Source organism: Phocoena sinus, chromosome 2 (genome assembly GCF_008692025.1).
Source record: "Phocoena sinus isolate mPhoSin1 chromosome 2, mPhoSin1.pri, whole genome shotgun sequence".
NCBI lineage: Eukaryota > Metazoa > Chordata > Mammalia > Artiodactyla > Phocoenidae > Phocoena > Phocoena sinus.
Genome location: NC_045764.1, coordinates 63,621,345 through 63,649,342, shown reverse-complemented (window position 1 = coordinate 63,649,342; position 27,998 = coordinate 63,621,345). Strand labels below are relative to the sequence as shown.

The 27,998-nt window shown below is 50.3% G+C and overlaps 1 protein-coding gene across 8 annotated transcripts; it reads right to left on the bottom strand.

Annotated features, from left to right (window-relative positions):
• Window positions 1-360: 360 nt before the first annotated feature.
• On the bottom strand, window positions 361-26,751 carry PKM (pyruvate kinase M1/2). Of its 8 annotated transcripts, none has more exons than XM_032621604.1 (12): window positions 26,444-26,596; window positions 14,926-15,107; window positions 14,263-14,354; window positions 11,060-11,191; window positions 10,403-10,589; window positions 9,397-9,667; window positions 7,978-8,128; window positions 7,564-7,716; window positions 4,313-4,479; window positions 3,764-3,853; window positions 1,832-2,013; window positions 361-1,115 (listed from the first exon to the last, which is right to left on the bottom strand). In XM_032621604.1, the coding sequence occupies exons 2-12, from the start codon at window positions 15,077-15,079 to the stop codon at window positions 1,009-1,011; spliced, it is 1,686 nt and encodes a 561-aa protein (XP_032477495.1). In that variant the 5' UTR covers window positions 15,080-15,107; window positions 26,444-26,596; the 3' UTR covers window positions 361-1,008. The 8 variants fall into 8 exon arrangements, with proteins under 8 accessions (XP_032477495.1, XP_032477498.1, XP_032477496.1 ...); XM_032621607.1 differs by lacking the exon at window positions 4,313-4,479 and adding an exon at window positions 20,740-20,851 and having other exon boundaries at window positions 3,764-3,882; window positions 26,444-26,527; XM_032621605.1 differs by lacking the exon at window positions 4,313-4,479 and adding an exon at window positions 20,740-20,851 and having other exon boundaries at window positions 3,764-3,930; window positions 26,444-26,514.
• Between the last annotated feature and the right edge of the window lie 1,247 nt (window positions 26,752-27,998).

Sequence of the window (27,998 nt, the reverse complement as noted above, 5' to 3'; positions counted from 1 at the left end):
CTGCAGGAAGACCTAAGGCGGAGGGGCAGGACAAGGGCCACTTCACTCCTGGTTTACCCATGAGCAGGAGGGAGGGGGCCTTGTTGCTGCCTTCTCCAATCTTTGGTCCAAATAAGCTGTTAAAATTTCCCCAGCTGCAGGAGCTTTTAGACCCCAGGGTGCTGAAAAGGGTAACCTATATTCTCAAGACAGTCAGCGACTGCTTCCCCAGCACCTCTGCACCCCAGGGAACAGGATGGCAGGTGGCCTGAGTTGTTACACAGGAGTACTCACCAGGAGCCACAGGGCTCTTGCCATTTTCACCCTACTCGGAGGGCAGGGTTCAACCACCGGCCCCCCCATCAGAAAAGAGAGGAAACAGGTGCTTCAGCTGTTGTTTATTGACATACAGGTAGGCTCTATAGCAACAGGCCTGGAGGTGGCTGCAGTAGTGAGGGAAATGGAAGGTGGAGGGTGGAGTGTTTGTCTGCAGCAACAGTCGAGTGGAGTGAAGGAACAGAAGTGCACAGTGCACAAGGTGGGAGTGAGGGAGGCTGAGGGGGCTGGAGAACCAAGTAAGGGCCAGGGCCAGAGTCTGCTTAAACTGGAACCTCTGCCCTATTCCCTAAGGCCCCTACTCTTAGCCGACTATCTCCTGATCCCACGCCAGGGCTGGGAGTTCTCTGGGTATCCATTTTCTACAGGAACTGAATCGAGTACACAAAGGAAGAGAAGCAGGAGCTGTTGCCCTCTATGTGAAGCTCTGGGGCCTCCAGTCCTGCCTGCACCCCTCCTTCGTCCCTTGATTGGATGGGGCCACATGACGGGTGGCCCAGCTCTGAACTACCCCACCCAAGCAGGGTCTTAAAAACAGCCGTGTTTCACAGAGGCATTAATCTTCTTCCCTGGCGTCCCAGCCCACCAGTGCCACACCACAGCCCCAAGTGAGCACTACAAGCATTGCTGGCCTAATGGATGGGTTGGGGAAGGGGGATGGGACAGGGGCTGGAGGAGGGGCTCCGGGGCCCATCACGGCACAGGAACTACACGCATGGTGTTGGTGAAGCCAGAACCAGGGCGCCACCCGGTCAGCACAATGACGACATCTCCCTTCTTGAAGAAGCCTCGGGCCTTGCCTGGAGGAAGAGAAGAGGGGCTGGTGAGTGAAGAATCAAGCGAAGAAGGTATGCACCTGGGAGACTGCCCCACAGTCGGAAGAAGCTAAGCAGGGCTGACGGGCCTTTACTCCCTTACACCACAAGGTGGCGCTAGCCTCACAGCCCAGGCAAAGGGGATGAGGGAAGCCTTGATATACCCGTATGGCTCAGATGGCAGAGTTGGCAGGGACCTTTAGACATCATTCATTTTCTACTCTAGAGGGTGGAGAGCCCAGCCCAAGGTAACAGCTAGCTGCTTCCTCTCATCACATGATATCCTACTCTTATACTGGGACAAAGACCATATGAATACATAATTTGTACATGTGCTGGCTCCAAGTGTAGGAGCTCTGGCTAATTTTATGAAAAACCTCAATGATGAGCAGATGCCAAAGAATGGACAACCCCGATTATCGAGGATCCTTTGCTTTGGATCCTAGACTGGAAGAGAGTGAGGAGAGAACCTGGGGTGCTCAGCTCCACAACTCAAAGGCCCCTCTTCCCTCCTGGGCTCAGCCCAGGACTCCAGGGAATGGGATGAAGGATTCAGAGAACATTCCCAGTGAGGACAGCTAGGGCTCTTGCACCCAAAGGCCAACATGTTCCCCTTTCTATAGGGTCTCAGAGAGACCAGTGGCTCAGGCACCTTCTCTTCTCCACCCCTCCACCTCTAGCCCTTGCTCCCAGCCACGCACCAACATTCATGGCCAAGTTCACCCGGAGGTCCACGTCCTCAGCCCAGGCCTCCTGCACTGGGTCCTTACACACCACAGGGAAGATGCCGCGGTACAGGTGGGCCTGGCGAGCTGTCTGGTGATTCCGGGTCACAGCAATGATGGGGGCCCGGGGGCGATATCTGGACACCTGATGTGCAGACCTGAGATGGGGGACAGGCAGACAAGACTGTTAAACAGTGTCCCAGGAAGCTCCTCAGGGCCTTCAGCAACAACTCACCCTCTAATCCAACTCCCTATGCCAGCCTGAGGCTCTCTGGCCATTTCAACATCTGCTGCCAAGACTGGGGTGGCTCATCATCCTGTATCTTCCACAGCACATAATTCTTCTTCATAGCTATGCTACCCATCTGCCCTACCCCGCTCCCAACAGGCCAGGGCCCCAGGGTCATGCCGACCCAGCAAGGTCAGTTTCCCCCACTTACCCCACATGGCCCGTACTTGGCAGCAGCTACAAGCCAAGCAACATGGGAATAGCACCTGACTCTTGACATTTGCAAGAAAACAGGAGCAGAGCCCACCAGTCCCCCTTGGAATCTACAACACAAGTCTTCCCTATTGCTGTGCCCTCTCCTGACTCCACGTAACCCCCTGGGTCCCTGAAACAGTCCCAGCAACTGGGCTGTAGAGCCCCACAGTCAAACCTGAGTATCTAAGTGAGGCTTAGAAATACAGGTGGCTACCCAGGAGGCAAGACCAGGGGATGGGAGTGTCAGTGGGGGAGGCTCTGCCTGTGAAGGCCTCTGGAGGGGAGGGGACCCCTGTACAGCCCCAGCGCCAGGTGCTTCCTTCAGCACTGACACTGTACACGTGTGGCTGCAGATGTGCCTCGGGAGGTGGAGGGGCCTGCAGGGGGAACTGGGGCCTGGAAGGCAAGCTGTGAGGACTACTCAACAGGTGTCAGGGAAACTTAAGCCATGTCACAGCAGAGGGCGCCCTGCGTTAAGGCCTGGCCTCCATACAAGGCTTTCAGAGGGCAGCAAGCGCTAAAGCCAGGACTCACTGAGAGTGAAATCCCAGAAGCCTGGAATTAAAAATAGCCAAGGAGCAAAGGCTGGACTTTTTCACAAAGGTCAACCCAAATGGTGGGAGCTTTTCATCCTGAGCCCTCTGCTGAGGGAATCTGCACACATCGTGTGTCCTAGTCCTAAAGGCAGTCCCACCTGCTGCTCCTTGGTGCGTGGGGCTGCCTGTCTGCTCCTCTCCACCCGCCTCCTCCAGGAAACCCTAGCTGCCCCGTGGAGGAGGAGCACACCCCAGACCCAGGGAGGGAAGCACGACAGCCTAGTGATCTGGAAGGGACCCCGAGCCTGAGGCCGAGCAGAGGCCTCAGCCTGGATGCACGGCCCAAGTGCCAGCAACACACCACGCTGACCTTTCCTGGGCAGCACCCACTTGCCTTTGGGACTCAAAGACTGATGGGATGGGTGCACCAACCAAATAGCATGTCAGCAAACAGCACTAATTTTCCACACTGAACTTTAAATTTAAAGAGCACACAGCAACTAGAATAAGCAAAACTGGTTACCCTTTACTTTTTGAGAAAAACAGCTTTTAAATATCAACCATTTGTCATCAGTCTGTCTGTCTATGTAATTAAGTCTCTAGTTCATCGTGAGGGTATAAACTTGCTTTGGACCCAAATGGTCTGACACGCCTATGAGTGCTGCCTGGGATCCTGTCCTTCAGGCCCAGGGCAGGGGTTCTGCTCGCTCCCAGAGCCTGGCCACGGGGCCAGGGGAGCTCTGTCCCTGCAGGGTCCCGGGCACAGGCTGAGGGGGTCTTACCTTGGCTTGGTGCCATCTGAGCACTGTTTAGTGCACTGCTCCCAGGACCCCCAAGGAAAGGTGCTGCTGAGCTGGGCGTTCCCAGGGAGCCGCTGCCACCTCCTACCTGCCAGACTTGGTGAGGACGATTATGGCCCCACTGCAGCACTTGAAGGACGCCTCCACGGCACCCACGGCGGCGGCTTCGGTGGGGTCACTGGTAATGGGCGACAGGCGGCGGAGTTCCTCAAATAATTGCAAATGGTAGATGGCAGCCTCTGCCTCACGGGCAATCTAGGGAGGGTCAACATCGGTCCAGAGGGACGAGAGGGGGACAGAGCTTTGTCAGAGCCGTGTCACACGGGAGAGGGAGGGGAAGAGTCGCACAGACAGCTGGTGAGGAGCATGTCCCTGGGTGCAGAGGCCAAGAAGAGCCCAATCGCTGGAGGCTCTGAGCTAAGCGAGATCCAGACTCGCAGGAACCAGCCCTTCACCAGGCGCCTGTGACGTCGCTGTGCCTGCCGAGCTGAAGGACCCTGCGGTCCTGGCCTGCCCTGACTCCCTAGCTAGCTTCCTGCAGGTGAGAGGAGAGGTCCTGAGTGCGGGCCCCAGGTGCAGGGCTGGGCCCTGGCTGTCTTCTAGAATGGCTGGAAGTTACCTGCCCTCAGGGCCCTACCTGCCAGACTCCGTCAGAACTATCAAAGCTGCCGCTAAACACTTATAAGAAGCCTCCACGCTGCCCATGGCCATGGCTTCCATGAGGTCTGTGGAGCGACTTGAGGCTCGCGCAAGTTCTTCAAACAGCTTGAGGTGGAACATGGCTGCCTCAGCCTCACGAGCTATCTGTAAGGTTTAGGGGGAGGGGAGGCAAGGAAGAGGGGAAGGTACCTTAGGTTAATTGGCTAAGTCTGTCCTTCAGGCAGATGCGAAGAGGCAGGGTGATGAAGGCCCGCTTAGGGATGTGTGGAGGATTTCAAACATCAACTGCTACTGCTTCCCCTCCAACCGAGGGGAAATTGATTCTTCCGTTCTGGAAGGATCTATTGATCTTGGAAGGACTTTCTGATTGGCGGTGGAGGTGGAGGGAGATAATATGGTGGCAGGCTCTAGTGCCTGGGCATGGAAACATGCAGAGGCTGGGCCCCCGGGGCTCCCGGGCCTACACAGCTCCCTGGCAGGACTTGACCACGCTGCCTCATGAACACAGCTCACAGGAAGGAACAGGCCTCCCTCCTCACATGGCTGTCTGGTGGTTACTACCAGGCTTCATGCCTGGCCTCCATGCACACATGGAGTGCTTGCTTGGCTTCGGACACAGGGATGCTACCAGCCTGTCCAATGGCATGCCGTGCAAGCACACTGAGCAGTGCTGGAAAACTGAGGTCAGACAAAGCCAACGTCACGCGGCTTGACCGCGTTCTAAGCAGGCAGGTGGAAAATTGGCGAGCTTTGCCGTCAGGAGGAGTAGCCATGTGAAGAGAAAGGTGCCTGTGAAAACACGCAGGTAAGTTTAACAAGACATTTAATTAAATCAAATGATTAAAACACCCATGAGAAAGCCACTGAGTTATTTACAGACCACCTGGCTCAGATAACACCAAGAATTAGGAAGAAAATTTAAGCTTTAGAGGGTTATAATGCAATTACCAGCGTCTTAGAGAATGATGGGTGAGGGAAGAATCAGTAATACCACCTCATTAATTTGACAGGATAAGAAGATGACAGAATTTGCTAGGTTAACGGTTTTCTTCCTGCAAGAATGGAATGCATGCAGCCCAGAAGGACAGGAAACATGAACAGGAAGGAGAACCATACCTGGTACTGCCTAGCCCTTAGTTAAGGGACATCAACTGCATCAGTGAGATAAAGGAGAAAGCAGTGGACAGGTAAGAGGGGAAGCTGTTGGCCAGTGTTAACTGGTGACATGGACAGGAGAGGCCTGTACCAACTGGCCCAGACCCCATAACTTATCTCCTGAGCAGTGCCATGCAATCCCAGTCTTGCAGTTCTAAGGTGTCTGTCTGTTCAAAGGAAAGATTGGGGTATGGAAAAACAGACATGGGTTCAGAGCCCAGAGTCTGGTTCTTAGAAAGTGACCCCAGCACAGGCCCCACATGGATACCTGTCTTGATCTCCTGCTAGACCAAGTACCATGTTGCAGGAGAGAACATTAGCTTCAGAGTCAGCAGATCTGGGTCCAAACTCAAGCTGTATTACCATGTACCCTCATCTATAAAATGGGGTGACATCTATCTCACTGAGGTTATGGAGATTACGTCAATCTACACAAGGACTTAACAGACATTTAATAATAGTAGTGAAATTTAACACTAAGGCTATAATTAAATATATCTAATTCATTTCATAAATAAGGCCTTGAGAGGTTAAATTTGGTACAGACATGAAAGTCCCTACAGTCTATGTGGTTTCATGGTTCCATAAATCAGGTCAAGGTCACTCTCGCACCTCGGAGACAATGGGGCCACACAACTAAGCAAGGCAGTTATAGAGAAGGGATGATGTGTGGAGACCCATAAACACAATGGCAGCCACTCTAGAGGGGAGAGGTTCAAGGTCCACTGTCCCCCAGGAGAGAGGAAGCACTCACCACTGGGGCAGTTGTGAGAATGACCATGAGCCCATAGTGCATGAGCATCTGTGACAGCAATCATGTCACACACACAGGGTGGCATATCAGCCAGGAAACACAGCTGTGCCAGGGACAGGGATTGGTCTCTACCAATTTCATTACGGGCAAATCCACCCAGGGTGCCAAGGACAGACCAGAAAACATCAGTAGTCAAGATGTCTTGTTTTATGCCTGAATAAGTATTTAATATAACTCTCATGTCTTCTCTGGAAGTCATCTAAGCCTAATAATCACATAGAAAATGAAGGAGGAAAGGACGATTATCTAGTCCAGACGTTCTTTTTGGGGGATTGTTTTAAATTTGCGGGAATGCAGGGGAGGGGGTGTCACACAAAGGGCTTGGGGTCCTTTGTTGGCTGGAAAGCGAATAGGAAGGTTAAAGAAACACTGTTTCAGGGTAGGAGGCAAGTTCACTGAGCTATACATTATCAACAGCGACCTAGGGCTGTTGTGAAAGTTCATTTGCAACACTCGTTTTCCCAGGCCTGATGACCCATCCTGTGTTAACTCTTCAGTAAGCTCTAGAGCAGGAGCAGCCAGGCTGCGGGACATGGCAGAGCGGGAGACCCTTGAAAAGCTAGCTCCCACAGGAGAAAGAGGAGTGGCCTCCAGGGCTCCTCCAGATGCTCTCACCCCAGGGCCAGGCGGGATCAGCCAGCCTTCCACCTGTTTCTATTTGTGGGCCTGCCACCCATCACTTAAACCCCACTTTTTAGTCTAGGGCGAGTGCAACAGCTCAGCAAAGCAGGCGCTGCTGCAGGCACCATGCAAGGCCAGCCTGCAGCCAAGTCAGTGCAGGCAACAGCCTCCAGTGCAGGCCCAGAGGCCCCCGTCGGGGAGGCACCTGGCTGGGGACAGGTGGGGAATCAAAATGGAAGCCAGACAGGACAGCTGCGAGCAGGAGCTCTTGGCCTTTCCCAGAACAGGGCAGAGGTACTCAGGTCCTCTAGGCTGTCCAGAGGAAGAGGTACAGATATCCCAGTACTTGAGCCAAGGGAAGGCTTCACAGTCCTGCAGACAGGGGTGAACTGTGCTATGGCTGATGAAGGTGGCCGCCTCCAGAACAGAAGGAACTAGGAGACGGGTGTGGGCAGGAAGGCAGAATAGAAAAAAAACAAGACACCTCCACGCCCCCAGCACACACCTCCTCATTCTGCTTGTAACTTGGAGGATAATAAAAGATCGTGGGCGCAGAAGCCTAAAAGGTGTCGCTCTGTGCCAGAGTTCACCTCCATCCCAGCCCCAGTCAGGGCAATGGGCGGGTCCCGAGAACTCACCAGGTGTTGCATGCGCACAGCTTCCAGCGGGTAGTCCCCTTTGGCCGTCTCTCCAGACAGCATAATGCAGTCGGCTCCATCCAGGACTGCATTGGCCACGTCACTGCCCTCAGCCCGAGTGGGGCGAGGCTTCTTGATCATGCTCTCCAGCATCTGGGAGGGGATGGGGTATTCGTGAGACGTGGCCTGGGCTGTCTTCAGACACAAACTGACCCCCTGGATCGTGTGTATGTGCACAGAGTACAGCTCCGTGTAGGTGCATGGGGGCAGGGGAGGGGTGGTGGGGTGGGGGGAGGATACGTGTGTGTGTGTCTGTCTGTCTGTCTGTAACATGGGGCAGGGTCCATGCGAAGAGACCGGGTAGCCTCCAAAGCTTTCCTGTGCAAGGATGCAAACTCGGGAAGAGGCACATACCTGCGTGGCACAGATGACAGGCTTCCCAGCTCGGTTGCACCGCCCAATCACCATCTTCTGAGCAAGGAAGACCTTCTCTGCAGGAATCTCAATGCCTAGATCACCACGCGCCACCATGATCCCATCACTGGCTTCCAGGATCTCATCAAACCTGACAGGGAAGTTGGAAAGAGAGAGAGGTTATATGGAACAGAGGCCACAAGTAAGGTGACGCAAAGGAAGTTTTCCTGGATTTCTCTGACTTAGCCGTCCTTGCACCAGGACAACTACCCACGACATCATGATGGATGCATGGAGGTGGTGGGGTGTTTCATCTACTCCAGTCCCCCAAAGGGGGCCAACAGTTCTGCTTGTTGGGCTTCTTTGGCACCAGTATGGACACATCACTGGGGGAAAGGGGAGGGGACGAGGTCTCCTCCAAAGTCCTATGGACTCATTTCCTCTCCATCTGCATCTTATGAGGCCCCTCTTAAGGTGTCTCTCTACCATCTTCATTCCAGTTGGCACTTCCAGGGCAGAAAGGGAACCCAAGGCGGCTGACTGCTCCTGACACAAAGGTCCGTGGCCTCTCCCAGCCAAGGACACTTGAGGGCTGCTCCTTCAGGGGGCCCCCTCCAACTTGCTGAAAGCATGAGAATATGGCTTTGCCTGGCCTGGAGCCAAGGTCAGCAAGCACCCATGGCTTATCAGGATGGCACAGGGAGGACCCCAAATTTCCCGGTACAAAGGACATTGACACAAAGCTAAGGATGGAAAGGTCACAACAGGATGACTGCTCCCCCCACTCTTCCCAAGCACACACCTAATCCCCACAAGTAGGTGTGGGGTGTCAGCAGTGCTGGGTTCTAGTAGGGAAACAAAGAGGAACAGATGTCACCCAGCTGGCCTTACTCATATGGCCCTATCTGGTAAGCACTAGGGAGGTGGTGGACCTGCGCTGGGACAATGTGCCCCTGGAAGAGGACGGCATGCTTTCCCCTCAGAAGCAGATACCATGCCAGAGCTGGCCCGATCACCAAGCCGGCTGCTTTCTAAGGCAAGACAAGGAGGCCACACACTTCAGTGTCAACACCAGGCCCTGAGGCTTCCACAGGGCTCCCAAGGGAGGGAGTCCCTTCCTGAGAGCCTGCTGTCTTCCCCCTTGGTGGTCCACAATTCCAGCAAACACAGGCAGTGTCAGGAGCACAGCACAATGGCTCCTGAGCCCGGGAGCAGTGACCCTGTCCTCTCCAATGCTGGTCCCTGGGCTCATGGAACAACGTCAAGATGCTGGCACCCCAATCACCTGGGAAGTTTTTTTTCCTTGAAATACCAATGCCTTCCACTCCCCCTCGTAGGATATTCTGATTCACAGGATATATCATACTCTTCAGAGCTGGGCTGGGGCTGAAGGGGGCAGGGACAGTCGGGTGCACTTACCTCCGAACTCCCTCGTGATTCTCGATTTTGCTGATTATCTTGATATTCTTTCCTTTCTCTCCCAGGACCTTCCTGACTGCATGGACATCAGACGCCTTGCGGATGAAAGACGCGAACACCATATCCACATCCTGCTCTACCCCAAACTTCAGATCCTGGATGTCCTTTTCTGAGACAGCAGGCAGGTCCACAGCAGCCCCGGGTAGGTTCACACCCTTCTTGCTGCCCAAGGAGCCACCGTTCTCCACCTCCGTCACCAGGAAGTCAGGACCTGTGTGAAATGGAGTAAGTACGAGAGGCAGAGCCACAGGGGCAAAAGCGTCCTCACCAGGAAGCAGGCTCTCCCCAGTACAGAAAACTGGGAAACAGCACATGGTGGGTGCTGGAGCCACACTGCCAGGGTTCACATCCCAACTCCACTAACTGTGTAACCGTGGGCAAGTCAATTAACCGCTCTGTGCCTCAGGTAAATAGGGATAATAATATCTACTCCTAAGATGGTTTTAAAATTCAAACAAATTATCATGTAAGATGCTCAGAATAGTGCCTGGCACTTAAATGTTAGCTCTCATTCCCAGGCACACTGGAGTCTTCTATGTATCCTACTGAGGGGATGCAGGAGGGAAGCAGAAAGCCTACAGTAGTGAGAATGAGTAAAAAAGAAATCTCGGGAATTCTCTGGCAGTCCAGTGGTTAGGACTCCACGCTTTCACGGCAGACAGCCCAGGTTCGATCCCTGGTTGGGGAACTAAGATCCCACAAGCTGCACCGCAAAGCCAAAAAAAAAAAAAAGAAAGAAAAAAAGAAACCTTCTCATCTCCTCCCCAAGAGCTCAATTAAGTTGGAGTGAAATCTGTTTTTGAGGCTAGGAGTTTATTATAAAAGGAATTTCTGAGAATACAGAGACCCAATCTCACTGCCAGCCAAATAAGCTATCTTCTGCCAGAGAAACTTAAGAGACGGGAGCTGGTTTTAGACAATTAGACCCTAACTCCCGCGTACGTACCTTTCTGCTTCACCTGCAGAGAAATAAGGCCGTCATCCACGTAGATCTTGCTGCCCACATCCACCACCTTGCAGATGTTCTTGTAGTCCAGCCACAGAGTGTTCTCGTCACACTTTTCCATGTAGGCGTTATCCAGGGTGATCTTGAGTGTAGCTCCCTTCTTCAGCTCCACCTCGGCGGTGCCGCTCTACAGACAAGACAGTAAACCACAAGTCCAAAGAAGCCAGGCCCTCCTAGCGGGAGAAGACAAGCCCTTTCCTCTAGGGAACAAGGAGGAAATCTCAGCTGCAAATAACAATAAAGCCTTTTCCTTTGGAAAGAAATAATCAGACTGTCTAACTTAGTATATTTCAAGGAAATAACCCAAGAGAAACCTAGAATATTTTAGTTATACTATTTAATGATAGGGGAAAAGAGACAAAGAAATTGCTCCCCCAAGTTAGAGAGACTTGGAAGTAGGTTTGGAGTGTAAAAGAGGTTCCTTTCTAGTATTGTTTCTTAGCGAAGTAGATGAAATCAAGACCTCTTACAGTGACGGATAAAACTCTCATTTATAGACCTTAACTCTGAGAAACGTGGCTTCTGGCCGGGACAGACTGCTGAGGATGTCTCTGGGGTCCCCTGCGCCTTCCTCCAGCTTCTCCCCAGGATACTCACGCCTTTGATGAGCCCGGTTCGGATCTCGGGTCCTTTAGTGTCCAGGGCCACAGCCACCGGCCGGTAGAGAATAGGGTCGGAAGCAAAGCTTTCCGTGGCTTCACGCACGTTCTTGATGGTCTCTCTGTGGTACTGGGGGGAAGGAGGGGTGATGATAAGCGTCCTCCCACACACTAAGATCTAGGACCGGCACTGAAGCTGATCACTCAGGAAAGAGCTGTGGGTGTTCTAGACCTCTGCCTCCAGCGTATACCCTCACGCTGCCCACTCCCCGAGCATCCTCTACCGGCTTATGTCAACCTCCTTGGCCTCTACCCACTTGTACCACAGCCCTTACTCACTCTAAGGGCAAATCTTAGGAACTTCGGAATATTTACGTTTTGGTGGCAAGACATGTCAACAGAAAAGAGGCTTGTCTCCTTTCTCCCCTTCTAGGATTCATCAAATGCCCTCAGCAAATAAAGCAGATGACTGGGGTAAAAAACCTAGGACTTGTATCTGGATAATACTGATCCGGCCATCAATGTCAGACTGATAGATTTGGTAATTTTGAGCTTTTCCTCTGCTGATTACAACTGCAATTCAAACTCATTTATTTAAGCTAACGGTGGCCCAAGCTAAATAACTCACTGCTAAGGTCATGCAGGCCTGGTTCTGACAATCACTTCCTGCAGTCTGATTAGAAACGGAAGTGGAACAGGGAGAGGTGGGAATATGCCTTTCTCTGAACTAATTGACCTTTGCCATTTCTCACTTGCAACAAATCCTGGCTTCAATCTCGCCTCTGAAGCCCTTTCTCTTTTTCCATTTGCCATTCCTGTTTGACTAAAAAGGGACTCAGAGCCAAGACGTCAAAAGTTCTTCGTGCTATCAATATGGCATTGCTAGTAACAGAGGCTCCCAACTCAGCACTTTGTGGGCCTCGTCCTTCAATCACCTCTGTCCAGGAGAGCAGCACCTGACAACAGGAGGTGGGAAGGGACGGGTAAACTTGTTTCATCCATCAACGCTGTCCTTGTGGAAGGTTCTAAGTGTATGTTGCTTAAAAGGCAGTATTTCGGGCTTCCCTGGTGGCGCAGTGGTTGAGAGTCCGCCTGCCGATTCAGGGCACACGGGTTCGTGCCCCGGTCCAGGAAGATCCCACATGCCGCGGAGCGGCTGGGCCCATGAGCCATGGCCGCTAAGCCTGTGCTCCGCAACGGGAGAGGCCACAACAGTGAGAGACCCGCGTACCGCAAAAAAAAAAGGCAGCATTTCTGGCCGACATGGCATTATAGAACCACATTCAGTAAGAACACATCTTGCCCAAGAGAACTGCCAAAAGTGGGGGCTAGAGACACTGTGGCAAAGCTGTCAAAAGATCAGATGCAACAACAACAAAACCAAAAGATCAGATGCAGACGTGTGGATGTGGATGTCCCTCTGTCAGAGTGAGGGAGAAAAAGCAATTCCAACGCTCTGCTTAGAAGAGTATTTAAAATTGTCAAGAGCTGGTAAAGCATGTCCCAGCCACTCATCAAACTAAGACTGTTACATCATATAATTAACATTAGAACAATTTCAGATCAGTTTCCAAAACCCTGATCCCAGAGACCACACAGTTTTATCCTGGTCAAAAACCTCAAATTAAACCCACAAGATGGACTTGGGTGTTTTGTTTTGTTTTTTAATCCCAACTCTAATCTGGGAAGACGAGTTAAAGCACAGATAATCTCCAAATGCCTCTTGTAGTTTAAAAAAAACAAAATTTCTGAGTTAGCCCTGCTCCCGCAGGGGCAGATACCACTCGCCCTTGCCATTTCAGAGCTGTGTGGTATTATTTTACTGGATGGAAGAGGCCATAAAGCCTAGTTAAAGGTCAACTTCTTAAAATCTATTTCTGCTACTCCCCCTGCACACAGGAGACCCTGGCACAGGCCAGCAGTAGGGATCAGTTGTGAACTGACGTTCACTGATGTCTTTAGTTCTCTCTTCGGACTAAGCTAACACTTGCAGGAATGCCTAGCGACTCCTGCCGAGGACGCCCTGCCTTTGGAAAATTACAGAATGTCATCCATGGATGTCTTAACCTGCCCAGGGTGCCTGCTGAGCCCAGTTCATCTAAACTTGGTCAGGCCCTCATGATATTTGGAGGCCGGATACCTGCCAGGCCATAAACTGTTTATGGAACATGGGTTAGAAAACCTACAATGAAGATTCTCATGTTTCCAGAAAGGAGGGATTCACCTCTTAGACTGCACTTCCTGAGGCTTTATTTTTAGCTGAAACTGAACACCAACTTCCAAATGCCAGAGGGCAACCCCTCACCTCCTGACCTTACAGGGTAGCATTTTCTTTATCCTGAACAGGAAATACAGAGGTCAAGAGGAGGGAAAGTTTACCTCACCCATTCCTCCTCTGTTAATACCAGGATGAAATCCCATGGCCTGTGGTTGAACCTGAAGGTTAGGCACTGTCCCTCAGGCAGGTCCCACACACCTCAAAATGAGTTTGTTCTGATCTTGGGAACAGAAGCACGAATGGAGCACTTCCCAATAGCTGCCACCTAGTCCCTGGGTAAGGTCCAGCGAGTCAGGTCAGCTCATCAACAGCCCCAGCACTAAGACACTCCTACGAGACTGTTGGGGAAGTATGCTGACTTTATTTTATTTTAATGTACCAAAACCCCTGGGAAGGGACAGGCTGGGAACACAATGCTGATTAGGTAGGTATTACATGCCAGACAGTGTTAGTGCATTAGACCCAGTCTTCACTTGCAATAATGGAAACCCTTCTCCTGGACCTGCCCAGTTTATCTTGGGTCTAAACTAGGCCAGAATAACCTGCAGGGTAACTTACTGGTTCGTCACTGCAGTTATGAGCTGTTACAGAAACCCTGGGGCAGGAGTGTCAAGCTCCATGGGTTAGAGGAGTTTCCAGGAGAACCCTTGCACACTTTCCTTGGTGAGGGCTAATGGAGCACAGGTGTTGGGGAGAACCAGGGCCAATTACAAAGTAGGTCTTCTTTGCTTGAGGAGACCTGGCCACTTGAGATGGCAGGAGACAGGGAAAAGGAAGTAGGGATGGGCTGGTGAAGACAATCTTCCCGTTGGCTGTAAAACCCACACTTTCTTGCCCAGTCCACCCTGGCTAAATGAACACGAAATCCCCACCCCATTTCCTACAAGCTGCCCCAGTGGCCAAACTACCCAGCCGAGGCACACCTCATGAGTTCCATGAGAAAAGTTCAAACGAGCCACGTTCATTCCAGACTTAATCATCTCCTTCAGCATCTCCACTGATCGGGAAGCTGGGCCTAGTTTTAAAAAAAAAAAAAGTTTTAAAGTCATTAAGTGTTAATTATCCAAAGGAGGAATAACACTAAGTTTGCTTCAATTTAAAGAACTCTTGATAATTTTTCCCCCAAATAATTCAAAATTCTTTAAAAAACATACACATGACTATTACTGTGCTAGCCTACTTTCTTGATTTAGAAGGACATCTCCCATTTCCTTCAAATTCTACAGGCTCCATCTAATTAGGAAAGCCTAGGCAAGTCTTGGCCAGCCCTCTATGCTCTCCCTGAAACCCAGACAGATGTCCAACTACAGAATTCTGGTTGTACAGAGCATGTCAAAAAGATCCTTCCCTAGGTCTCTGAGATGCTCTGCTAAGGAAGATACCCTCTAAATTTTACCTTTAGCAGAATGCAGAAAGCATAAGAATTCTTTATTGCAAACTCCTCTGACCAGTTCTCATAAGAATCCCTGTAGCATCTTGCTCAGTACCCAGGTCTGCCACATTTATTTAGTCTTTTCAGGAGAGGAAAGGTCACTGTCTCAGGAAGCCCATGTTTCAGGGGGAGGGGGCACCCCCCCTCCACTCACCAATGGTGCAGATGATGCCGGTGTTCCGGGCCGTGATGGGCGGCGAGTCAATGTCCAGGCGGCACATGTGCTCCAGGAATGTGTCAGCCATGGCCGCGTGCAGCTGCTGGGTCTGAATGAAGGCAGTCCCGGCATCACTATGGGGCTTCGACATGGCTTCTGAGGTCTTGGGTCCAGGGGAGCTGAAGAGAGAGTAATCAGTGTGAGAAGCCTGAGGCGGCTATAATATACAGCTTGGCACAGGAAGCTGTTTCCTGCTTACACATTAACTCAACAAGCACACTTTGTTCAGAAGCCACAAGAAGCCCCGCCATGCTCTGGCTGTGTGGGTGCTCCTCAAGTCAGGCCACGGGCTCACGTTATTGTGAGCAAGTGGAAAAGACCTCAAAGAACAAGTTAAAACCACATACCCAACACGTGTACGGCCCAGGCATCCACTGTAAGCACACCTGCCTTACACTGGGCTAATATCTACCTCAACAACTTCCCTGCTAATCCTATAAAAATAACATCATTTTACATGCACTGCAGGAGCTTCCTCTAAAGGAAGTTGCAACCAATCTTCCAGGGATATAAAAACTCACCCCTAGTTTAGTACCTTGGTGAATCTAGATCCTTATATGAAAAGCTGTCTCAAAGCTACAAACATCTGCTATGGGGAGGGGCACCCACACTGCCTCTTAACAATCCCCACCCAAACCCAAAGTGACTCTCCTGGTCATAGAGACAACCACTATCCAGGCAGTCCTCCTAGTTCTAACCCACAGGACAACGTAAGTCCATTACTCAATTCATCCTAGGCTGGAGAGTAGGTCCCAGCCCACTGACAAGCAATAAAAACCAGTCCCTGGACAGGAAGCAAAGTTCAACCAGAACCCTGAATGCAAAATCTTTCATCCCAGGAATCTGTACCTAAAAATTACATATGGTACTTTTGGTCAGAAGGACTTTAGGACATGCAAAGCAATTTGCATCAAACCAAGGATAACCATAATGGTACCAGTCTGGCTCTAAAATTATTACAATTACATTAACAGGAGAGTTGCACTATGAAGAAATTAATGCTTGTCAAATCCTTCCCCCAGCTGATCTTCTAATGCACCACCCAATTCCCTTTCTAAGACTGACAAGTACACCACCCGCAGTGACAAAGACCATCTGTTCCAGGTAATTAATCAGCCCAGGTCACAATCCTGACCACGGGCACAACTGCCCCCGACCTTTGCTTTTCTTCATTACTGACTTTACAACTAAACTCACTCAGCCGGTTAGTTAGCTGATTACAGACAGAGACTTGAGAAGCTTCCAAGCAGTGTTTCAAGAACCATCAGGGAAGGATGTGAGCCAGAAGCCTGACATGCCTCATCAGAATGCCATTCCTTTCCTCAAGTTTTCAGACCAAGGGTTATTCCTTCTCAAATCCTTCGCCTAAGTGCTTCAGCCCAGGCTCAGGAACAAGCCCTTCTTTCGCCCTGTCCCACCGCCTCCTAAATCTCAGGGCTCCAAATCAAGGCACCCCATACATGTAACCCTTACTCTGTCTCCTCCTCCATCCCCGACTCTGTGGCCTCTGCGTGGCTCAAACAAAGCATGCATCTAAACCCATCTCTGCCACCCTCGAGAAGTCCAGAAAAGCCCAAGAAGCTTTGCGACCAGTTGTGAGTGAATTTCCTGTAAGCTATTGAAAACTGATGGCTACAAGTCCCCAGCTACAGAAACTAAATATTTAAAAACGAGAAAATAAGATACCAGCTAACTATTCCACATGGCATATATTACTGTTCCTTTCAGTATGTGTTTCCTAACTCCCTACAACATACCAGGTACCAAAATGAAAACATCCTCTCCTCCGTGACCTATTTGGTTTTGTATCCCTTAGCACCAAGTACTTGGGGTTATTCCAGTTGTTTACTGAATGATGCTTCAGAGTATCTTAATGCCTCTTTGTCAAAATCAAAGTTATACCTATGTCCCTTTCCCCACAAAATCCGAGGAATTTTTGAATTCCTGACAACACGGCCTGGGCAACCAGGGTCCCTTTACCTGCACTCACGGTTGAAGTAGGGTGTATATCGCTCCAGAGCACCTGGGCTTAGGTGAGTCTGGCTGTTAAGGGAACATTATTGAAGAGATGGTGCCTGGTGGCACACCAAGGCAACTGGAACACACAGGCCTTGCTGTGGCCTCCAGGCAAAGGGAGTCATCCAGTGCGAGGACTGTACTGTGATCTCAATGAGTGGGTTGAAGTGACTAACCCGACTCTTCTTAAAAATCATCAGTTGGGGCTTCCCTGGTGGCGCAGTGGTTGAGAGTCCGCCGGCCGATGCAAGGGACACAGGTTCGTGCCCTGGTCCAGGAATATCCCACATGCCGCGGAGCGGCTAGGCCTGTGAGCCATGGCCACTGAGCCTGCGCGTCCAGAGCCTGTGCTCCACAACGGGAGAGGCCACAACAGTGAGAGGCCCGCGTACCGCAAAAAAAAAAAATCATCAATTGGATCTTCTCTAGACCTGAGACATTAGGGTCTCCTTGCAAAGATCCGGCTGGGGCCACTGATTATCGTGTTCTCTGGGCTTGGGCTTCCAGTGACATAATGCTCTTTTTTTGGCTCAGGGTGGCTCCTTGGTCCCACCTGCAAAGACTGCTCGGAGCTGAGAAAGGCTTGCCCTGCAGAACTGTACAAGGATTAAGGTAAAAGCTGAGTGCACCTAAAGCTCTTTGGGGTAATGGAGAAATTACCTTAAGAACCAGGTATCCAGGTAGTAGTAGGTAGTAGCTGTTCCTAGAGATTCATGTTATAAGTGAAAACACAGAAGCCACCCAAGAAAATACCAAGAAACTGGTAACAGAAAATTTGCAGGTAAGACAGTTCTTAATGGCTCCTTTGCGATGCTTTATCCCCTCCTCTAACATCCCAAAGATTGCCTTCCTTTAAAGTTTCTTTAAACCTTGGTTTACTAACATTTCACTATTCTATACAAGAACCTGGTCCCTCTCCCTTTTCTTTGTCGGGGGGGGGGGGGGCGGGGGGGGGGGCGCAGGAAGGGGCAATAAATTAAACATACATAACAGGACTGGAAGGATATCTAACAAAATATTATCAACATGTTATCTGGGTGGTAGGATTACAGCAAATTGCAAATTTCTTTCTTCTCCTTACTAAAAAATTTACTGATACTAAACACTTTCATAATAAGAAAAATTACAAATGTACCTCTTCTGAACATGATATATTTAAAAGCATCCTGGTAAAAGTGTTGGAATTAAAACAAATGTGAAGCTCCCCGTTCCATTATTCAACTGCTGCTCTAGGCACTTCAGGAATATTCTAAACACAGTAGAGGTGGGATAATGCATCTTAGGCCCTAGATCACAAATGCACTGCAGGATAGTTTCACTGACCTAAGAAGGTCAACCTTGGGAATTCCCCGGTGGTCCAGTGGTTACAACTTGGCACTTTCACTGCTGGGCCTGGGTTCAATCCCTGGTTGGGGAACTAAGATCCTGCAAGCCACACAGCACAGCCAAAAAAAAAAAAAAAAAAGTCAACCTTGATCTATTCAGAATCTCAAAGTGCAAAAAAAAAAAACAAGGTTAATATGGTCCATAGGACTACTCTGTGCCAAAAAACCTGTTAGTCACATGCCCAAATCCAACAAAATTCTTTTCTTGTTTAGTCTGTCCTCAAGCATCAGAGCAAAATCTTTGTGACAAGGATATTCTGGTACAGAAGGGCTGCCTCAAGGACAGGAGATGCTATTAGCAGATACAATTATACTGGGCTCAAACACTAACCCTATTTCACCATCTCAAATTAAATCTGAGGGCTTCCCTGGTGGCGCAGTGGTTGAGAATCTGCCTGACAATTCAGGGGACAAAGGTTCGAGCCTGGTCTGGGAGGATCCCACGTGCCGCGGAGCAACTAGGCCCGTGAGCCACAACTACTGAGGCTGCGCGTCTGGAGCCTGTGCTCTGCAACAAGAGAGGCCGCAATAGTGAGAGGCCCGCGCACCGCGATGAAGAGTGGCCCCCGCTTGCCGCAACTGGAGAAAGCCCTTGCACAGAAACGAAGATCCAACATAACCATAAATAAATAAATATTAAAAAAAAAAAATCTGAGGTCTGCAAGCTCTGATCTTTTGCTTACCCAGGTTACTAGGTACAAAAATAACAAGTGAAATTTTGTTTGAGTGCATTTGCACACCAGCAATCCAAAAGAGCTGGCTTGTCAGCAAGTCCATATTCCTACAAGATCTCACCACGTCCTTAAAGCCCTCTACCAAACTAGGGACTTCATGTCTCATGCCCAGGTCACCAACTAGTTTCCTATCCCCTCAGGCTCTGCCCCGGAGCCTCCCTTGCAGGGAGGGTCAGGGCTCTCCTGCCCAATGAGCCTCTTCTCCGGAGCACAAGCTGCCCATCCTACCTAAAACACACTCTGGACTCTCCCCCAGCCCCTGGACAGCAGCCTCAGCGGTGGTTTCTCAGGGCGGGCCTCTAGGAAGAGCTGCCCTCCCTCCAGCTGGCTGTCTGCACGGTGCCTGCCAGCAGACGCGGCCAGCTCATGCCAGTCTGACTCACTACAGCACTCTCCTCTGCAGGAGGCACAGACATGCAGAGGCAACCTCCAGCCAGCCGTGGGAGCCCAGCATAGCCACTGATGGCAGCAAATGCTGTGCCCAGGTATGGGAGCCTTATTCTTGAGCCTGAGCTCCTGCTGTAGGACCTTCCTCAGAGCCATTTCTCCTCTGTGAGAAACGAGACATCAGAGGCCTTATTGTGTGTGGGCAGAAAGGACGGAGCAGGCACAGTCACAGCTCAGCCCCAGGGGGCCCTACTCCCACCTTGCCTTTCTCAAGTGGCTCCTGGCTCTTTAAAGCTATAGTTCTGTTTATGCCAGACACAATTCTTTGGTCACTCTTCAGAAACCTGAGGGTGAAAATCATAGAAGAAAAAATACCCAGCACCACTTAGTGTCAGTACTGTTGGCAGGTTGCCCTGGGAAAGAATCATGCTTCACTCCACCAATTCTAGTTTTCACAAAAGCCCACATCATTCTGCCCTAGTAAACCAGCCTGACCTATGAGCCCGCATCTGCATAAAATCTTTATTTAACCAGCCAGGGCTCCCTGCACCAATTTTTGCTCTGATGCCAATCTCACCATACAGACTAACTCAATAATGATGGCACCTGGTACCTATGATTGTGTTTCTCGCTCTGACATCCATTTGCTACCTACACCTCTTAAGTCTACAAGCCAGCATGAAGGTCTGATTCCTAAATCTTCAGAACACCAACATCCGTTAGAAAGTTTGCATCACAATGTGTTGGACAAGGCATTCAGGCCAGCCTGCTCTCTAGGAGCTCTGTTCCTAGATGATGGAGCAGAAAAATGTAATTCCCAAGACTGGCCCTAATCTGACTATGGTAACAAGAAGATCAAAATGGGTGCTGGGCCAGCCACAGAACCTAATAAGGTCTGAAGTGAATGGCTGTTCATCCTCATATACAGTTAGAGTAATGACAACAGTGTATTTGCATATGGAGTGGGGCGAGGACAAGCAGTTTTTAGCTAAGAGATGGGAGTTATATTAAGTCCATTCTACCCTCAGAAGGCCCAATAACAGAAAGCAAAGTCTGGTGTCACCAGGTTACACAAAACAAAATGAACCCACCTGTAGGTTCAAGTAAAATTCCCTTCTCTTTTATTCAGGGCTAGAACTAAGTGACAAACATTATAAGCAGGAGCCCAAGGTCCTATTTCAAATCCGAGTGTGCAATAGGGCACAAAAGCTGATATTAAATGAGCCTACCCCGCAAAAAGACCACTCAACTCCAGGGCAGGAAGTCCCGACAGAGAATCCTCTACCATCTCAGATGCCGAGGATTTGATCGCAGATGCTCGGAGAATAGAACTGGTTCAGTCTGAAGGAGGAAGTTTAGATGAACCTTTTGCTGTGTTGTGTTCCTTACTAGGCTTAAAATTATGAGGCAATGCTTCAGGGCACGATATTTACACTCTGGAAGCAGCAAGGAACCTGGGACACAGATTTAGGGCCTTTGCAAGCCAGGTACAACACCAGGATGGGTGACGGCCTCAGCAAAGGGAGGCACTGGCTCAGCATTTAAAGGAAGAGCTGCCCTGTATCACAGCTGCAGGGAGAAGAAGGGGGGAGTGAAAGGAGGAAGGGCAGTGCCAGCTCTCCCAGAGCACTGACCTAGTTAGTATACCTGGTCTTCCTGCAGTAACCATCATAGGTTTGCTATTTTATTTTGTTTTGAACTAAAGAAAGAAATATTAACATCTGTATTTTTACCACCCAGAACTGACCATTAATATTTATCCAGGGAATTCCCTGGCAGTCCAGTGGTTAGCACTCTGCACTTTCACTGCCAAGGGCTTGGGTTCAATCCTTAGTTGGGGAACTAAGACCCCGCAAGCTGTGCGGTGCAGGCAAACAAGCTGTGAAGTGCAGCCAAAAGTTAAAAAAATAAATCCAGATTTTCTTTAGACCTAAAACAAAAATTTATCATTATATACAGGTCCATTCCTAGGTCCCTCCAACCCTTCCACATCCCATCATGAACTTTGATACCCAACCAGTGTCATGAATTTTGTATCCTTCTAGTTCATTTAAGGGTGTCTGTATCTATACTGAACCCTATGATATTGCTGTCTTCTAAAGTACCCTAAGTAATATACTGTAAGGCATCATCAAACAACTTGCTTTTCCAGCACATTTAAGATCTATCTAGTTGGTACACAGATCTAGTTAATTCATTTGAACTGCTATACTAGTCCAGTGCATAACTAGACCATTTATGTATTCCCTTACTGGCTGGTCATTTCCCCATTAAACCAAATTCTTCCTCATTAATCAATACTTATAACAACTCTCCTAGGACATGTCTCCTTGTGCAGGTGTGAGCTTCTATAACCAGAGATCAATTCCTGGGCCACAGGGTATGTTTATTTTCTATTTTACTAAATAGTGCTGAATTGCTCTCCAAAGTGGTTATATCCACTTACAACCAACCAGTAAAGTGATTTCTTGCCTTCCCACACATTTGTCAACACTTGATACTGTCAGACTCTTAAAATGTTTGCCCATCTGATGGGTGACATTTGTTAATCTGCTCTCTAATGTAATAACAAAAGAGAGATATCAGGTATCAGGATAGTTTTGTTTACCAAGTCTTCATTTCCCTGCCTCAACTAGATCAAAACTCCAGCACTCCTCCAAAATATGTACGACTTTGTCTCATATACCATGACTGACTCAGCTGACTGAGTAATTATTTTGCACTCATCACCTGAGATAGGACAGATACCAGTTGTCTAAAGTTAAATAAATGTTATCTTTTGGTTGATTAAATGTTTGGAAGGGCTGGGACTCCTTTCAGAGAATGTTTTTTTTTTCTTAAACTGCATCAGCTGAGCTGGTCCATACTCTGAAATGCTATAACCAGCAACCTCTGCCCTATCATATCTCGTCTTGGCATCTCCTCCACTAAAGCCCTTATCTGACCTCCAAACACAGCTTGCTGGCGTCAGGAAAGAGAGGCTTACAGTTCCCCAGGAGTTTTGCCTATAGAAAGAACTGGGAGAGGTGAGTCGCAGAGGCCACCAGAAGTACTGCAGGCTGGCTCTCCCTCCTACGTGCAGACCAGCACAAACCAATGAAGGAAAAACGGCTGCAAGGGCGGGGCTGCACCACTTGGTGGCCCTGCCAACCTCCCCTCCTAAGAAGAGCAGTAATAGCAGGAGGCCAAAAGGTAGAGCAGAGGCTGCCTGACCACCCAGGCTGGCTCACCTTCCCAAAACAGCTTCTTTAACAAAGCCCCAAATAATCAGCCTATTCATTTATCTAGTCTAAGTAAGGATGGCTTGTGGTTAAAGAAGAAGAAGAAGAAAAAAGAATGGTCTTCATTTTGTTCTATTCCTATCTGTATCAGAATTGATGCTTAAAGTGATGACTCAAGGTCCTATAAGACCATTCACGAAATAAATCACATATTTCACAAGATCCTCAACAGGGTTGCAAGAAAACTCTGCTCCCATGGACAACTCAGTCTTGCGGTGTACCAGTTAACTGGGGTTTGACTGTGGATAGTTTGAATGATTCAGAAATAAAGATAATGTCAAATGAGTCATCTCCCCCTACCTTCACCTCAGTCTTAGCTCTTATCCAAAATAACACACCCTGGCATGCCTTCATGAAAGCTGAAGAAAAATAAAAAACCCTGTAGTGCAAGTTTGTAATCAAGAGTTGCATTTTTTTTCTACCTTCCTGCTCTCAACCATTTCCTTATTTCTTCCACTGCCTCAACATTAATAAACAGCTTTAAGAAATAAAATGGCTTTTCCTGTGACCCCACATTAATGTCACAATACTCAAAGCACAGAAGCACCTCCCGTAAGGTGCTAGCTCTGTCTGGAGTAACAGCTACCAAACTTGCCAAATCACTGGGGCTGCAATTCTTAAAGACCCAATAATGCTCTTGGCTAAACTGTGAATTCAACACTAAAATTATTTACTTCTAATGCAGTGCTTAAAGTGAGAGCAGCTGCCCTAGACAGAAGACTAATGTCCATATACTTAGGCTCAAGTCCAGTAACTCAGAAATGAGTTCAAGGACATTCTTTAAGTCATCATTATTCATGTCCACTACAACCCGTATTCCCAAAATGGTTGCCATGCCCACTGCACGAGGCTCAGAAATATAGGTGTGCAGACTGTTATCACCTGGGCATGAGGCTCTGCCATGCTGCACCTAAGCGCAGTACAGAGAGCCTGGGGACCTCCACCAACCATCTGTCACTTAGTTGAGACACTTTTAACTGGGGGAAATGCATGCTTCATTATTTGACTCACTGAAAGGGGAGAGGGGACTTTTTAAGCCGGCAAAGACCACAATGCAGTTTCCCCACTCACCCAATGAAGAGAGTTCTCTTAAAAGCAGATAAATTCAAAGGTTGAGTCCTCTTCCTCAAAGCCTCCCCCACCTACACACACAGACCTGGTGATGGGTTACATATTCTTCCCCTCAGAACAGCCCACTGCATTCCCAACAGCATCCTCAGGCAACCTGAGGGCAAATTATTTGCTAACAATGCTGCAGAGTCCTGACCTAGGCCCTCCTCTCTACCCCAGGGAGTGGCCACACCCTCATTACGGCCAACAAGGAGCTACTGTCCTTTGCCTCTAATCCTAACCTCACACTTAACCAGCCGGCTGAGCAAATCCCAGAACCCTACCAAGAGTGGGTGGGAATGGAACAGGTGAAGATTTCAGTCTTGGGGTTCCAAGTTTGTTTCTACTCTTGTAGCCAAACACCAAAGGCTGCAAATTATCCCCCCTCCTGCCTTCCTTTGTCTAGAGGACCAAAGAGCCCCTGTTAGCAAGTGGAGAGTTGAAGAGTAACATTATTAGTTACTCTGTAAACACTGTACCAGGACCTTGGAGGGGACTGGTTTCCAGGAGATGTCTGCTATTTAGAGAGCCTGATTCCCAAAGATTAACTATGAGTATGTGGTTTGGAGATGGCAGACAGAAGAGGAGCCCTTGCACTCAATTACGATTTAAGTAATTGCGCTCAGTGACCAAAAGAATACATTTGGAGGCATCTCACCTGAGATTAGACACTGCACTGAGTATTCAACATATATCCATATAGGTGTGTATATATCAACCAATCCTTTCAACAATCAAGAGGAAAAATGTTACAAGTTACACATGGGAAACAGATCCAGAGGCTGAACTCCCACCGTTACTCATGTCAGTATGTTAATGAGTTAAACCTGACCTAGAAAAAGCCTGTTTCCGACTTCCCAATGCCTCTGCCAATCATGCCCGGACCTCAACTATCAGGCCGATTGGTGCAGAGGAGGATCAGTGTCCTGGGCTTCAAGGACACAGATAAGAAGCCAAGGGACGCCTTTCCATTACTGGGTCTTTAAATAACCTTCAGACTGGAAGGTGCTTTCCTGCTTCTTCAAACCCAGTGTGAGGCCTCCTCCCCTCAACCCCCAGCAGGAAGTGTGTACTTTCCTCACAGCACTTACCACTGATAACTTTCATGTTCTTTCCCTAATTAGACGGTGAGTTCCGTGGGCTATAACCATTTTAGCCATCCTGGTGTCCACGCCGCTCCCCAAAACAGCTCTTTACACACGAGTTTTTATTGAGTGAATGCAGGCACGTGGCACACAAGCTCTTGACGTTTTTCTACTCTCCCCATAACCTGCTCCCACCCCAACCCGTGGCCTCTGCGCTCTACAATCAGCCGCATCTGTTAAGTAACATGAAGCAGAGGCGGGGAGCCAGGTGAGTGGCTCGAACGCAAGGAGGCCTCTGAGTAGCATGCGGAGGCTTGTCGGGCCAGAGATGGTGCTTGGCCGGTAACGGGCCCGAAGGTCAGTGGTCCGCGATCCCGCGGGGCGGGGCTCTGCAGGGCGGGTGCAGGGCCGCTACGTGCAGCCCCGCCTTGGCGGGATGGAGCCCAGTAACCTCCTAGGAGCAAGAGCAGCCCTGCGGCCGCCCCATCGTATTCAAGGCGGCACAAAACAGGAACGCGCCACCACAGGGCAGCCACCCTTTCTTCCTCGGCAGCGGGGAAGACCAAGAGTTACGTAACCCTCTAGCTGCGCCCCGGGCCGCCGCTGCATCTCCCCGCCGCACGCGAGCCAGCCCGCCCATCCGCAGACCACTGCACTTCGGGCGGTGACGCCGGGACGCGGGCCCGGGGCTGCAGGAGAGCCCGAGACTGGGGAACTCTGATGGAGAAGGGGACAGGACTGAGATGGGAGACCGAGGGGCGGGGGGGCGGGAGAGCAGGCGGACGTGACCAGAACAGAGGGGGAGGGGCGAGGACGCGGGTGGCGAGAAGGAGGCTGCAAAGAAGAGGGATGCGGTGGAGCGAACGTGACTAGAGAGGAGGGGGAGGGGCGGGAGCCAGGGCATGAATGGGGGTAGGTACGAGGAGGGGACAGAATCCGAATGGAGGAGGGACGGGGGAGCGAAGCTAAAGAAGGAGTTTCAAGGAGAGGTTACAAAGAAAGCATCAGAATGAGGGGGACACGGACAGAATGAAGACGAGAAGCGAGTATTAAGGGTGAAGGGGAGGAGACGAGCGTGGTGGGGGGGGGAGACTGAGGGAGAAAAGGAACAGATTAGGAGAGAATAAGGGGAGGAAGACGAGGATGGGACCAGACAGAAGAGGGAAATAAAGAGAGGGGAGGATGGGACCAGACTGGGGGTGGGGGAAGGTTAGGGACTGGGACAGAAATGGGGCTGGCTGACCCATCTGCCTTCGGAAGAAGCAGGAGCTGGGGGCTCTGAAGAGGAGGCCCTAGGCGCGAGCACCCTTTCTCGTCTCTTCAGACCCCAACCGGGTGAATCCAAGATGCCACGGATCCTGCGCCACACTGAGTGCGCAGGCGGGCCAGGATTCCGCACTGGCAGGGGCGACGGAGCCCCGGTGGGGACGGATGGCCCAATCTCTCCCCAAGCTCACCTCCGACGTCGTCTGGCTCGGGATGCGCTGCAACCACGAGGAGGTCCGAAGGCTCGCAGCGCGTCGCTCCAGTGCTGGGATCAGCTATCTCAGCCTCAAGGTTATCCCAGCTAAAGGGCCGCCGCAATCCCTCCGCCGCCCCGCCCCCCACCCAATCCTGGTTCCCAGCTCGCGGGGCCCCGCCCCTCTGCGTCCTCGCCGGGTACAGTCACCTTCAGCAGGAGTGCTGAGGGGGCGGAACGGGCGGGCAGGTTGCCGTTTAGAGGCGGACTACATTCCGTGGCGGAAGGACATGTTACATAAAGGTCGCAGCACTGACGTGCTCAGCGCCCAATGGGGAAGCTTCGAGGCAGCAGGACCCGCCCCCGGAGCTCCGGGGATCTTACCCACCCCACCCCCCGGTCCCCCGGCGCCCGGGCCACCTGTTGCCGCCAATTTGGAAAGCTGGACCAGGGCTCTTCTCTTGACCGTTGGCCCAGGCCGCCCCAGCTGAGCTGCCCTGGCCTATCCAGATGATACCTAGATTTATGGGTCCCCAGGCAGCATTCCCCCAGCCCTGCCCTGCGACTCCCCGCCTCCCCCCGCCCGGGTGCCCGCTCCACTGCACACCCCGGAGACTGAGCCGAACCCGAGGTTCGCGAGCCTGAGATGGGATCAGAGGTGGGGAAGGTGGAGACTCGTGGGATGGTTGGAGGTTTGGGCCGTCTTCGGAGGGGCTCCGACACTGGAACGGGGGTAGGGAGAACCAGGGAGGGCGGAGTGTGCATGGAGCGGGAGCACGAGGCCCTTTTGTTCTTGGGGCTAGAACAAAGAAGGAAGTTGGGACCATGTGAATACTTATGTAGGGGCTACAGTCCTGCAGAGCGAGTGCCTGAGAGTAGAAAGTGAATAGAAGGTATTAATATTTTTTATATTTCCATCAGGAAATGTCAGAACGTGAGAGCCCATAATCTCTGCCGAAGTAAGCACTTCCGTTTCCAAGCTTGTGTATTTAAATCAATTATCGTTGGAGCTTTTCCTACATTCTTCTCTAAGACATTCTTCTCTAAGACATTTTCTGATTTCCCAGTAATTAGCCAATAACAAGTGATGACAGCAGTTATCAACGAAACAGCTGTTAACTCTTGCTATCTTTCAAGAGAGCAAGTTTTGAGAGCAGATACAATGTTGCCTCGTTAAAAATCGTGAATACTATTATCTTAGGTTCTTTCCTTTTCCTGGAAAATGAGACCAAAGGGTGTGACCTGCTCAGGCAGACGCCCTGCCTGCAGCTGAATCACAGGCCTTCATTATGCTTTCCTGTTAGCTCAGATAAGCTGACAAGGAAAAGGTGACCACCTGAATTTGTTTGAGATAAAATATTTTAATTTCTTCTGTAAGTCCTTTCTGGTCCCCTTAGTTGTAGATAGGAGTAAACGCTTGGTTATTGAGGTGGTAAGAGCACATGAAGTTGCTGAGAGGAAAAAAAGCCATGCCTCACCAGGGAGAATCAGATTCCTCCCTATTCAGAGAAAGAGGAATGGCATAAACGGCCATCTCTGGCCCCTGAGCTAAC